This window comes from Cladophialophora bantiana (assembly GCF_000835475.1).
Source record: "Cladophialophora bantiana CBS 173.52 unplaced genomic scaffold supercont1.4, whole genome shotgun sequence".
Classification (NCBI taxonomy): domain Eukaryota; kingdom Fungi; phylum Ascomycota; class Eurotiomycetes; order Chaetothyriales; family Herpotrichiellaceae; genus Cladophialophora; species Cladophialophora bantiana.
This window is the reverse complement of record NW_015971578.1, coordinates 2038233-2051311: the sequence shown is the minus strand read 5'-3', so window position 1 is coordinate 2051311 and position 13079 is coordinate 2038233. Positions and strand designations below refer to the sequence as shown.

Sequence of the window (13079 nt, the reverse complement as noted above, 5' to 3'; positions counted from 1 at the left end):
AAGACACCGTTTCATGAGAAACCAATCGAGCTTTCTTGACCCTTGCGAGAACAAAGGATTGTCTGTGCGTGTATTTGGAACCGCCATTTTAGCTTCGTTTTTGTGCTCGAGAGCTAGATTGAATGACTACAGTCTTGGTATTGTAAGTCATTGTTTTATCAGAAAGAGAGGGCGCTTTGCTTGGAACGTCGCAGTGGAAGGTCGAGCAGCTGAGGTTGGAATGCGACAAGCGGGTGGAGATGGATGCATTGTTGGGGAGCACAACATTCCGAAACCTAAAATCGGCAAAGTCCATCTGCAGGTTTGAGTTTTGGGCGACCAAACATCGCATCACGTGTTAAACTCCACCAGGCTGTCGGCTTCGGGTGCGTCCAACAGGGCTCCGAAAAGATAGACGTCCGATGGGGCATTTGTTCGTGAAGAACCCGGGAGATCTGCAGTGGCCGATCTGCAGTGACCGATCTGCAGTGGCCGAAATAAGCAACGAAAATCTCCTGGAACTGAAGCTGCCTTCAGTCCTCCTCCGTACTGCCCGTCAGAATGATCCTGAGATTCGTCCTCCAGCGAGCGACTTCATGCTCAAGAGCACTCAATTTTGCGGCAATGCTCAGCAAACTGGGATCGCTTGTCTCTACTCGGACCTTTTCACGGACAATAACATCTTGTCGACCACGCCATTCATAAATTTCGCCCATTTCGTCATGATTTGGAGGCTTGGGGCCCAAGCCGAGCAACCTCGTCCTCAGGTTGAGCCCAGAGAGAGAAAAAGATCCCTCGGAAGGAGTGCTGGGAGTCCCGCCAGGAGAGGTTGGAGTCAGAGTCCGGACAGTGAGAACGAGATTGGCGTCCTGAATGGTGAAGTGCAAACTGAGATGTTCGCCAAGCGGGGGCTGGAAGACGTTTTCATCGGGGCTATTGGTCCACCATTCAGCCCCGGGGATAGAGGAGATGTCGGCGCCGGCCACAGGGCCTTTCAAGCAGGCCTTGGCTTCACGCAAGTGATCATGTAGCAGCTTCAACTGACCCGAGATGAAGGAAGAGTCGGTCGACTGACCGGTCCACCTCGAGACATCAATTATGTCAAGTGAGTCGTTAAGCAGAGACTTGACAGCTAACAGTTGTGCAATGACGATCTCGGCGGATGAGGACGAAGAATGAAAGATGTGGCGCGTAGATGGGGTAGAAGTGGTGGTGCCTCTTGGTGTGTTTGGTGGCAGCGTCGTCAGACGAAGATGGATGTCCTGTATCGTTGTCAGATCAGAGAGACAGACGGTCTGTTGGAAGCGGCGTACGCCTTTGACAAGCTTGGTGCCGACCCTAGTGACGAAGCCTTTGACACTTTCGGATCGCAGGGACGACAAGACCAGTGTCGAACCCGGTTCTTTTGGCGCCAACAATGCAGCACATTCCTCCAGGGCTTCTTTGAGAGCAGGCAGGGCACGTTGCAGAGACTGAAGCAGCCATTGCAGCTCAAGTTTCTGTCGGCAAGTCAGCGCACGAGGGCGATGCACATTTGTCACTTGTTCAACCATACCAAAGAGTCATTCTCAGCTTTTCGAAGCTCGTCGGGAGGTATGGGAGGGTAAACCCAGGTAGACATTGTGAGAACCTTGATGATCGGTGAAGGAGGAACACAGAAAACACGAAGAAGCAGGGTGAAGATGAGGTATTTAGAAGCAAGGCTGGCACCAGCCAGGAGGGATGTTTGATATCAGGTGATTGAGAGCCAAAAGCGTCACCAACTCACCGCGTCACCCACCCTGGATTTTCCAGCTCGCGAGGTAAGGCGATTGGGGAGAATTAGACTTGCACGCTATTGAAGGCCAAGCCCCGGCAGCTAACCATGTCAGGACTAAGCATGTCCAAAGGTGGGGCAAAGCTGATGACGTGGAGTGTTGTTGTGTACCAGGCGCCAGGCCTTCGCCCTTCTTGCTCGGAGGTCCGTCACTGCCCAAGAGAACCTGATGGAAAGCTCTTGTACTTGATACTTGTCCTTGTAGGTAGCTGAAGCTAAAACCAAAGCCGAGCAGAATTGAAGCTCGGGGCACTATTGGGGAGCAAAGCACCCGGAGCTTGTCTCCTGGTGACATCCAACTTTCTCCAATAGCGGCTTCCCAATTATCTCGGTTGTCCCTCCCGCGAAGGATGCTCTAACAAGTACAGTACAAGTAGTGGGTGGTCAGTTTCCCTCAGTTGGGTTGGTTGGGTGACCTCATCCAAGACATTGCACCCATCACTTTGCACACCTTGACACCTACCGGCCTACTGCACCCAAGTTGTACCCAGAACTGGGCATACCTACATCACAAGCTCTCTTACCACTCTTACGTTAGTACAAGAAGACCTCTTCCCACACCATCTCTAACCTCCCACCCCGCGTCTGTCTCTTTTCATCTCTCGACCTTTCGACAGCGTCGTCAAGTCACTACTCTTTTCCTTCCGATCTCGTCGCTTGGCTGAACACTCTGCTGGGGGCTCCAAGCCACCGTCCAAGCATTGCGTCACGATGGCGTCCCGTAAGTGAAGACTGATCCCTCTCGTTCGAACTCCTAGGTACTGATTGTAGTGTCGCAGGCAACGGTCTCTTCGCGCTGTTATCGCTGATCCTCCTCGCTGGCGGTCTCCTGTTCATGTTCTTCATCCTCCTTGCGGGCGCAGTTCAGCACGGTCCGGTCAACAAATTCTACATCCTACAAGCAGATACGGCAAATATACCAGGAGCTCCGCCTGTGTCCAGGTGGTCATATTGGAACGTGTGCGGCGTTCGGAATGGACGCACACACTGCGGCGACCAACACTATTCTGATGTCCACCCGGCATTCCCACTTGATCCTTCATCTCATCGGACCTTTGACACTCGGGTGAATGTACCTCGAAATTTTGTCGAACATCATGGCTACTACTTCTACATGACTCGGTTCATGTTTGCTTTCATGCTCATGGCTCTCTTCTTCGGCGTTTGTGCCTTGTTCACGGGGTTGCTGGCCCTGTGCACCCGACTGGGCTCCTATCTAAGTGGTCTCTTGACCATGCTGGCCATGATTTTCCAGGCCATTCAAGCATCCCTTATGACGTGAGTTGACCGAAGTTGCAGGCTAATGCGGCAGTGTGCTAACGACGGAACAGGGCCGCTTATGTCAAGGGGCGCAACAACTTTCGGAACAACGGTCAATCGTCCGATATTGGCGAGTATGCCTTTGGTTTTGAATGGGCAGCCTTTGCCTGCTTCTTCATTTGCACCATTCTCTTCTGCATGGGCGGATCGTCACGCCGCGAGCCTGGGACAAGCACGCGACGAGGATTCCAGTTCCGAGGACAAAGAAGTAGGAGCACGAGGAGCCGAGGTAGCTTTGTTCACGACAAGGAGTACGGATCATAGAACCAGCAAATCTCCGGGGGATAGGAGGATGGTGATTGGAGGATTCCGGTGGAAAATGAGTGAAGAGTCGGTCATTGTACAGACCATTTTTAATCCCAGTCCAGAATGTGCACGGGTTACGGAATGCGGAGTTTGCGAGAAAGAAACAAAAATCACCAAGATGAGAAAAATGCCTTGATGTTGACGACCATGTCACGAAATTACCACTCAAATAGGTAGTGTCTATTTTAATTATCTAACAGTTTCAAACAGAAGCTCGAGCGAAGAACTGAGAATGCCAACTTGTTTTTTGTTTTGGACTGCCTGGCGTCGAAGCTATCTCAACCCGCTTGGATACAGTACCACTCAATTTTCTGCGGAATTTTGTCTGTGAAAGCTCGTTGTCATTGTCGTTGTCGTTGGCACGATTCACACCACTGTGGGCCTGCGAACGGGGATTGACTGGGCCAAAGCATAAGCGAACCCAATGCTACGTGTATTTCGACATCGGAACACTGCTCCATCAACACCAACCAACCATACCTTGGCTCAATCGTTGAGAAAGATGGGTGCTCCCAGATGTCCTTCACTGACGCCGAGGGAAACGGAGTGTTGTACAATGCCGCCGCCCTCGGAGTCATGCTTCCGGTTCAAAGCTATTGACTCGAGGATCAAACGTTGCACCCAGGTTGGTTAAAAAGACCTCTATGGCATCAGGCGAGTGGCATCGCACTCACCTCGACGACGACGTCCAGCGTAATATGCAACCTGCCACAATCCCAGAAGAGCCACGAGGGCCCCAAACACAATGGACACGGTGACGTCCGGAGCGAGTGCCATTCTGGGATCCTTGGAGGGTGGCGGTGGACCCAAACAAGGCTGCTTGAAGGTAGGCGGGATTGAAGGCTGAGTCTGCTTGAGCTGGGAATACTTCTAATTGACAGGTATCAACACTGGACAAGACGGTGGGAGAATGGAATAGCGTTGTGAATCGATGCCCAGTCTTTTCGGTCACTGACTGGAGCGAGTGCTCTCGGTGATGGGAGGAGCACATCTTCAAGCATTAGAGACCAGGTCTATATATTGAGGTCAACGACTTTTGTTCGAACGACTTTGAGCCTCCAGTCCCGTACACGCCCGACCCCCTCCATGTCGCCGCCGCTGTATTCAGTGCGCAGCTAGGACACTGCAAGGGGGATGAATCCAGTTAAGGGCGTCGTCTCGGCCAATTAAAACTAGAACGAGAGCACAAAGGCTGGCGCCCTGATCGCCGCTGCGAGGGTGTTAGGTCAACCCGCCAACTCTGGACAGCGCTGAAAGTTGCTTCCCGCGGCTCCAATCCTCCTCAACGACTTTAGCCACAGCTAGTGACGACGACCTGACTCGAGCCTGGGATGCCAAAAGTTGCAACTTGGGTCTTTATCCCTAGGATACAAAAAAGTTGCAATGGCAGAGTATGGTTCTCTTGAAGTTGGACTGGCTTTAAACTTTGGTCTGCTTGGCTAGGTTATTGTGCTTGGATCTGCAGATGACACAGGTTGCAACTTTTCTCGCTCACAAAACTGCCCACAACGAAATGAATACGCTGCAGCCTATGGCAGAAGGGAGCCTCTTTCTTCTTCAGAGTCCCTGGGGTCACGTCTTCTCAGATCTTCCCCTGGACCTTCTGCCTCTGGATCACTCCCGTTGTCAAGCGAGAAACTGTGCTCTGAATTTCCCTTCCGCCTTGCTGTAATACACAGCAACACGTTGACCCAATGTCCACCACGGCATCAATTTCACGAGCTCCGCAAATCCCAGAAGACGAATGGGATGAGCACCGCTCTGCCACTGAAGGCCTGTATCGGGATCTCCAAACTCCAAGATGTGATCCTGCTGATGGAGAGTGACTATGGTTTCCATGCCACAGACAAACAGTACAAGCGGCAGCTCGCCAGATGGGGGATACGGAAAACTTCACCTAAAAGGAGCTGATTGCGGTCTTCAACGATCCTAGTGGAAATGCCATCGTCCGTGGCGTTCAAGTTCCCTAGGCTAGGATTGAGGGCCACGCCCGCAGACCGCGTCGAAAGAAATCACTTGCTCCAGGTGACCAGACCTCCAGCCGACAGATCCCGACTATTCTAGAGAGTGCAGAGGATACCTCAAGAGATCCCCTTTCACCACTCGCTAGCTCCCGCTCAGCCGCACCGATCTAGCTCTCCTAGAAAAGATGGTCAAACCCTGAGATCCCTTTCACTATACAATGCAAACCTTTTTGGGAACATTACGAAATGCTTGCCACTCAAACTCGTAAGTTCTAAAGCCTTCAAGCATATCCTGGCTCACTCTTGAAGTTGGAGGCAATGGATATGCGAGAGGCACTAAGTATAGATGCCGTTGAGCTCATGTTTCGCCTTCCCCCATCTCGTCGTGGTTATTTGGCCGACTTCGCCAAATTGGAATGTTTTGCCATGGCAAGGCTTCAACTCGCCTGGAAATGTCTTCCACATATCAAGTCTTGCATTGAGAAGCTCAGGGACAACACCCTAACCAGACCCGTGCTACAAATTATTGACTCCATAGAACTGGGGTCGGAGGGTCGACGCGTCTTTACTTCCTTCATCACACTGAAGCTTGCCGAGCAATGTAAGCGTTCTCGGAGGCTGTAGGGGACCTACATGCTAAATCCTTATTAGACTTTGATTCTACCTCTAAATATTGGTGGAGAAGCGAATACGACGAGAGAGAGTTGCCCAGAGCCGATTTCTTCAACACTATGGATGTAGTTGAGCACGAGGTTGGAGACCTGTTGAAGACCAAGGCCCCACAACCGATTCCGCAGCCCGACACGTTCATAGGCCTACTCTGGTTCACTGTTTCTTTCAAATCAGTACAAGATCAGGTCGGTCTGGCCAAGACAAACATTGGGTGGATCAATTCTCCTGCTGTACTTCGCTGTCAATTTTTAGAAGCCTTGCCGACAGCAAGAGATCTATATAAGTGTGATATACGTAAGGATGTGGCGGCAGGGACATCTTTCGACTTGAATGCTAACCGTGTTACAGTTTCCAAAGAGCTCAGAATTTGGGACGACTTGTTTTGAGAACGACACCGATCGAGATGATCATCCACGAGGGGTGACTTGACAAAAGTTCAAAACCCCAGTGCGTCAAATGTGTCCGTGGGCCGTAATAGCCCAGTGGTCCCTCTAGAGTCTGTCATATCTTCGGGAGGAAAGCAGCTGACTCTCATCTTTTTCTAGTGGGAACCGAGAAATTATCGAGTGCACACCGACCCGAAAATGAGCATTCCCTTCGCGAACAGCCTAGGCAGTCTTCTCGAGGCGGGTTGATCCCAGCGAGTACAAAATTCCTACCGTCATCATGCATGATACGGCGCTCTGTGAATGTTTCAAGACTTTGTTCGCCATTGCCGCTTTCCCAATTCACGGGCTCAATGGGGCCAGAGGGTCAGGATCCTTTCACACCGTCCCCACTCGCTACCGCTGCTGCCCGATCATAAGTAGCTAATGACAGCATCTTCTGGAGCTCCTATCTGGTCATCCTGCAGGCCAGTGGGTTCCCTCTTCCAGTCAGCCTCATTCCCATGTCATCCATGAGCCGCACACCTCCTCATCCAAAAGACCATTACGCTCAGTTTCCCTTCCTCAAACTCACATAACAGTCCAAATTCTTCTGCTTGACGAACCAGACATTCTCCATCTCCAGCGGCCTGTTCGGATCAACAAGAGCGAAGTCGAACTTCCTTACTAACTCGGGGATCAAAATGGAGATTTCGAGAAGACTGATGTTCTTGCCGATGCAGGTGCGGGAACCGGCTCCGAACTGGATACGCAAGATCCCAGATTAATATCGGACCAGAAAGACGATAGTGAGAGCGTCTGATGGGTCGCCGAAGATCGGCTGAATGATATACTTACCGTGAGGATATATCGATTCATTTCTGCAGCTCTCTCGGGAGACTCGAGCCACCGCTCGGGTCTGAATTCCTCGGCGTCAGGTCCAAAGATCTTCTTGTTGGCGTGCATGACCCAGCTGTTCACACCGACCTCAGTCTGTCATACAGATATTAGCGTCTGAGCCTGAAGATAGTCTTTTCCTGGACATCAATCTTACCTTCTCTGGGAAATATCTCCCAACGATCTTGGCGCCGCCCTTCGGAACAACGCGGACCATGGGCAGACCAGTTGCTGGATGACAACGTAGTCCCTCTTTGATGACGGCTTGAAGGTAGGGCAGTTTCTGTGCTTCTTGGAAGGAGAGAATGTCGGTTGATCCGCGTTCTTCGATCGCCTGGTCGAGTTCGTGTCGCAGCTTCGACATATTAGCACTCTTGATCTTTCAAAGGCTCGAAAACAACTTGTCGGCCGGCGTCCAGCAAATCGTGATTGAAAACTGGAAGATAATCGGAACCATCGCAGTCGATCCTGAACTTACCTTCTCCAACGTGGCAGGTGCCTTCATCAAATGGTACAAAATGCCAGCCAAGCTGACTGACGTTGTATCCGATCCGGCACCAATATTTGTTCCGCACGTCGAAAAGACCGATTCCATCGGGAACCTATCCGGTTGCAAAGCGTGCATTCTCAACAGCTTCGTCAAAAAGTCATCTGTGGGCTTCGACTCGTCCTTCTCAAGAGCGCTCTTGGATTTCTGCCTCTGGCCTTCAAGGACTTGTTGTCGCATGAACGAGCCCATGTAGTGCATCCCGCCATTGGGCAAGAGAGACAAGATCCAGTTGAGGAAGTAGTGCCATTCATGGTACACGCCCACTTTAGAGAGGTAAAGGAGGTACGAGTGCAGGGCGGCAATCATGCTGCCATTGTCTTTGCCAGTATCAAGGAAGCCGAATCTTTTGCTGAGCTGGGGATTTGTCAATCTCTCAAGGCAAGTTTGCAAGAAGCTCGCGTGCTTGACATACTGTGATGAGTGCTATGGTATCAAACGCATCTGGCTGGTCGTTAGCAAGGCTGCCTTCAATCTGGTGATACATGTGGTTGGAACAAAGCCGTTTCAGCACATGTCCGAGGGTTCTTACAGTATTGCAGCCAGACTTGCAGATTGATAGGGACATGGGAATTTGCAAATTCGGTGAGTTTTTGAACAAGGATGTCTGCACACGCTACAGCATTTGGCTCCATGGCGACCAAACTCGTCATGGAATATAGCGAGGCGACGTTCCGCCGATTGACAGCATGGGTCTCGGGATTGAGGTCGGTGAAGAGATCCGGATGCTTGTTCTTCGGGTTGTTGGAAGCGATGTACCATTTGCCCTTGACGAAGTTTGAGCCATGGCCATAGATGGTCTTGATGGCGTCTGCATCGTCAATGGAATAGTAGTTCGGGGCAATGCGCACGATCGAGCCTGGCAAAGTCAGCCAGAAAGTCTACACTGAGGAATTCAAATAATCTGCTGGGCTAGGGGTTAGTACCATATTTTTTGTGAAGGGCAATATTCGTCTTCTCAAAATGGCCGCCAGCCACCTGCCCATGTCAGAATCGATGGGCTACACATAGCAATTCGAAATGCCTACTTCTCTCAAATACCACAGCCGTGTGAATCTGGCCCAAAAGGGTCCTGGCACCGACCTCAGTGGATCTCGAAGGACAATAACCACGTTATAGACGATCCATACGGCCAGCAAACCCCCAATCAGAATGATTGGTGAGGCGGTGGGAGCGTAAGCAGAGAGCAGGCCTTGCAGTTTTGCCATGGCTCCTTCGGGGGCTTCTTCGCAGCTCGCCTAGGATGAGGCTCGCTGTGAAAGACGCAAAACAATGCTCGAAATCAGCGAAAACACTCCAGACGTCACCTCAAAATATCAATATACGATGCATGCAGAAGGTAGAATTCCGTGCAGGTCAACTGCCGACAGCCGCAAGGCTTAAAGGTACGGAAAATACCCCATAACCCCAGATCTCGGCTCTGCGATGCTTGGAGACACTTCGACAACCCCGCAAGGTTGAAGGCTCTCCACCAAGAAGTCGAAGGCTTTGAAGCATCAAGAATCCTTCTCCACATGAAGATGCAGATTTCCATGTGGGTGCCTTCGCAGCTGGCAGGTAGAATCAGCAGGTAGAGCACCATGTGGGACCCCTTGTCCTTGGGCTCTCCTTCTCCTTCTGATCTCTATATTTCAAGCCCAGAAAGAGTAGGGGGAAGCCTCAATCTGGCCGTACTGTCAAGGGACTTGTCCGAGTCATCATTGACATCTGACAAACCAACATGGGTGTCCTCCAGAATCTGTCAGGTGCTCGGGGCTCCATGGAGCTGACCTTTGATGCCATGAGCCTCCTGCGGGCTGTGCTCGTTGGTGTCATTGTCCTGCCTGTGATATTCATCCTCGTTGACTACATCCGAGTCCTTCGGCTCCGCCAGAGGCTGCCTCCGGGACCTTTTCCCGTGCCCCTCTTTGGCAATTTCTTCCAGATCCCCAAAGTCAAGCCGTGGATCGACTTCGAGAAATGGTCGGAATACTACAAGGATCCTATGATCACCATCTGGCAGGGTCACAGACCGACCATCATGTGTAACGACATCTGGACAATATCCGATCTGCTGGACAAGCGAGCAAATATCTACTCTTCTCGACCGCACATGATCGCTATGGGCGATATGATCAATGCCACAGACAGCAACCAAGTGTGTCTTGTGTATGGGGACAAATGGCGCCTTCATCGGCGCCTTATGGTATGTCAGATCTGTCCGTTCTAAAACCTGCAACTCATGTCGATTAGCATTCAGCAACCGGTTCACAAGCCATAAGACCGTGGCGGGTGATTCAAGCCAATGAGTCCAAGGTTCTGGTACGCGATCTGCTGGACAGACCAGATGACTTTGTTATGAGTGTTGAGAGGTACTCCTGTTCCATCGTCTCCATCATTGGTTGGGGTCGCCGAATCGACAAGATCAACGACTACGTTGCTCAAATGGCACTCAAGTCCATGGAGGGAGTCGATCTCATTATACCTGGCCTTTTCATCGTCGAGTCGATACCATTCCTAGCCAAACTGCCAAAATGGCTCGATTGGATCTACCCAATGCCGGGCAAGATGAACAACTTCGCAAGGCATATGCAAAGGCAAATTCTGGAACTCCTATCGTGGTGGACCTAGACTAATAAATAGTGACTTGCAGATACTTCGTTGCTCTATCAAAAGAAGGCGCCCAGGCGCCGGAAGACAACTTCGCGAAACGCCTCTTCAAGGAGCAGGAGCAGAGTCACATTGCCGACGAAGAAATATCTAGCCTCACTTCCAACCTCATTGGAGGCGGAGTCGACACCACGAGCGGGACCATAATCTCCTTCATTCTAGCGATGTGTGTCTTCCCTGACAAGCTGAAGAAAGCTCAAGAAGAGCTGGATCAAGTGGTAGGTCAGGATAGAGTCCCGGACTGGAGCGATGAGCCGTCTCTACCGTACGTCAAAGCCGTCGTCAATGAGACCCTCAGGTGGAGGACGGTTACCATCCTTGGTGGCATCCCCCACGCGCCGATCCAAGACGACGAGTACCGAGGGTACTTGATCCCCAAAGGCACGCCGATTACTGGCAACGTCTGGGCTATCCATAGGCATCCAAGAGAATTCCCAGAGCCTGACAATTTCCGCCCGGAGCGCTACCTCGGAGAACTGGAGCGCCCTTACCCCAACAAGCAGGGACATAATGCCTTTGGATGGGGCCGTCGTCAGTGCAGCGGACAGCCCCTGGCTGAACAGGGCTTGTTCTTGACAATTGCGACGCTTCTTTGGGCGTTCGATTTCAAACCAGGGCTGGATGAAAAGGTAAGCGGCTTGTATTTACTCCCCTATCCTAGAATAATCTTTCTCACACAGCTTTTACCAGGGAAAGGAGGTTAAGCTAGACATCTTCGCTTACACCAAGAGCGAGAATATGCGGCCAGAACCCTTCAAGGCCCGCTTCATCCCTCGATCAAAGGAGATTGAGAACATAATCCGTCAAGAGGCCGCAAGGGCAAGGAAGGAGCTCTGTGCATATGATGGTGAAACTAGGTTAACTATGGAGAATGTTCCCTAGCTAGACTGTTTTGACTCTATCTGGATGATTTTCAAAATCAAACGCTCTATTCTAGATACTTGGTTGGGCGGCTATAACTTGGCATCTCTCTTTAGGCTAAGGAGCTTGGAGGCAGGATCTATACGAATTGACCCCTTGACCTCTGGGACCCACTCCTCGAGGACCTCTTCGCTCCCCGCTCCTTTCTTCAATTCAGGATAAGACTCTTGCACCTCGACGTCGAGACCGGGAGAATCTGACAGCTCGACCAGAGGTCGGAAGGGGGCCTCGGTCTCGTCCATGTTCAGCACCGGCGTCACACAGGCGTCGACATGATCGAATATCTCCCGCCACTGATCCATCGTCTTCTGCTTGAAGCGTCGCCCAATGAGCTCCTTCATCCTCGGCCACTCGGTCCTGTCCCACTGCTCCGGCAACCCCTTATCTTGCAGTTCCAAACCGGCGAGGAAATGGTGGTAGAATTGCGGCTCTTGGGCGCCCACCGCGACGAATCGGTCGTCCTTGGTCCGGTAGACCTCGTAGAAGGGCGCGGCGCCGTCCAGCAGATTCTCGCCCCGGGGCCGGTCGTTGTTCTGGTGTCCCTGTTGCTGTCGCATGAACGTGGCCAAGTACGCGCTCCCGTCGACCATGTTGGCCGTGACGACCTGGCCTCGTCCGGATGCCTGTCGGTGCAACAGAGCCATCAGGATCCCCGTGACGCACACGAGGCCGCCGCCCGCGAAGTCGCCCAAGATATTCGCGGGCGGTGCCGGATTTTCGTCCTTGCGCCCCAGCAACGACAGGATTCCCGCCACGGCGAGGTAATTGATGTCGTGTCCGGCGCGCTTTCCGTAGACTCCATCTGGCCGGAACCCGTACAGGTGCGCATAGATCAGTCGCGGGTTCAGCTTGCACAGTATCTCGGGCCCGATGCCGAGACGGGCCATGACGCCCGGCCGGTAGGGGTCGATGATGACATCGGCGACCTTGACCAGTTCCAGGAACGCCAGACGCGACTTTTCCTGCTTGAAGTCGACAACCACGGATCGTTTTCGCCGGCACAGCGTGTCTCGTGGTGGACCGAAGACCTCAAAGATCCGATCCACGCGGACGACGTCTGCGCCATAGTCTGCCAGGATGAGCCTGCAGTGGTTCGTCAGGGTGCTCTTGTGTCTCCGAAGTGAATACGGGTGAGGACTTAGCTGACCCTGCGAAAGGACTGGGGGCTAGTCCGCCAAGTTCTAGGACTATTCCGTAGTGGTACTGTTAGAGTGACCATATCCATAATTGCGGCAGAAGATTATAATTTCTCACCTTTCAGTCCTTTCAAAGGAGCAACCGACGACGACATGTTCCGCCTTCCTCCCGCTCTTCAAATAGTTTGACGTCGGTCTATTCCTCCCCAGCCAAGCTTCCTCTGCGTCTATCGAAAGAAAGTAGAAGTGTCTAGAAAGCCGGGCCAGGTCTTGGAATGTCTAAAAACGACGTGCCCAGCACGGAAGACAGCCAGGAAAAAAGATGCAAAGGGCGTTGGTCAAGAGACACGAGAGGTGTGTAACACTGTATTCTCTGGGGGGAGTCACAAATCTACAGGTCTGGCTTGTATGACCTGCAGTTCGAGGTCTCAGAGTTACATTGATGATGCCTTCAACCGTGCTCCAAGAGATTGATTGATGGAATCTGCAGCACGAGAACCATAACTC

The 13079-nt window shown here is 52.0% G+C and overlaps 6 protein-coding genes across 6 annotated transcripts; 3 read left to right on the top strand and 3 right to left on the bottom strand.

The window, feature by feature from the left end:
- Positions 1–512: 512 nt before the first annotated feature.
- Z519_03518 (uncharacterized protein) lies at positions 513–1600 on the bottom strand (the record flags this gene model as incomplete). The annotated part of the gene is made up of 3 exons (XM_016761268.1): positions 513–1241; positions 1293–1478; positions 1535–1600. The coding sequence occupies 3 exons, from the start codon at positions 1598–1600 to the stop codon at positions 513–515; spliced, it is 981 nt and encodes a 326-aa protein (XP_016623118.1).
- Positions 1601–2506: 906 nt separating this feature from the next.
- On the top strand, positions 2507–3379 carry Z519_03517 (uncharacterized protein; the record flags this gene model as incomplete). Its single annotated transcript, XM_016761267.1, has 3 exons — positions 2507–2516; positions 2575–3073; positions 3127–3379. The coding sequence occupies 3 exons, from the start codon at positions 2507–2509 to the stop codon at positions 3377–3379; spliced, it is 762 nt and encodes a 253-aa protein (XP_016623117.1).
- Positions 3380–5811: 2432 nt separating this feature from the next.
- Z519_03516 (uncharacterized protein) lies at positions 5812–6443 on the top strand (the record flags this gene model as incomplete). The annotated part of the gene is made up of 3 exons (XM_016761266.1): positions 5812–5986; positions 6037–6351; positions 6406–6443. 3 exons carry the CDS (start codon positions 5812–5814, stop codon positions 6441–6443), a joined length of 528 nt encoding a protein of 175 aa, XP_016623116.1.
- A 550-nt stretch (positions 6444–6993) lies between these two features.
- Z519_03515 (uncharacterized protein) lies at positions 6994–9074 on the bottom strand (the record flags this gene model as incomplete). The annotated part of the gene is made up of 8 exons (XM_016761265.1): positions 6994–7185; positions 7281–7415; positions 7477–7674; positions 7798–8223; positions 8282–8310; positions 8399–8725; positions 8793–8844; positions 8895–9074. The coding sequence occupies 8 exons, from the start codon at positions 9072–9074 to the stop codon at positions 6994–6996; spliced, it is 1539 nt and encodes a 512-aa protein (XP_016623115.1).
- Positions 9075–9586: 512 nt separating this feature from the next.
- Z519_03514 (uncharacterized protein) lies at positions 9587–11397 on the top strand (the record flags this gene model as incomplete). Its single annotated transcript, XM_016761264.1, has 4 exons — positions 9587–10051; positions 10099–10463; positions 10499–11144; positions 11206–11397. 4 exons carry the CDS (start codon positions 9587–9589, stop codon positions 11395–11397), a joined length of 1668 nt encoding a protein of 555 aa, XP_016623114.1.
- A 71-nt stretch (positions 11398–11468) lies between these two features.
- Positions 11469–12727, bottom strand: Z519_03513 (uncharacterized protein; the record flags this gene model as incomplete). Its single annotated transcript, XM_016761263.1, has 3 exons — positions 11469–12519; positions 12584–12623; positions 12691–12727. 3 exons carry the CDS (start codon positions 12725–12727, stop codon positions 11469–11471), a joined length of 1128 nt encoding a protein of 375 aa, XP_016623113.1.
- Between the last annotated feature and the right edge of the window lie 352 nt (positions 12728–13079).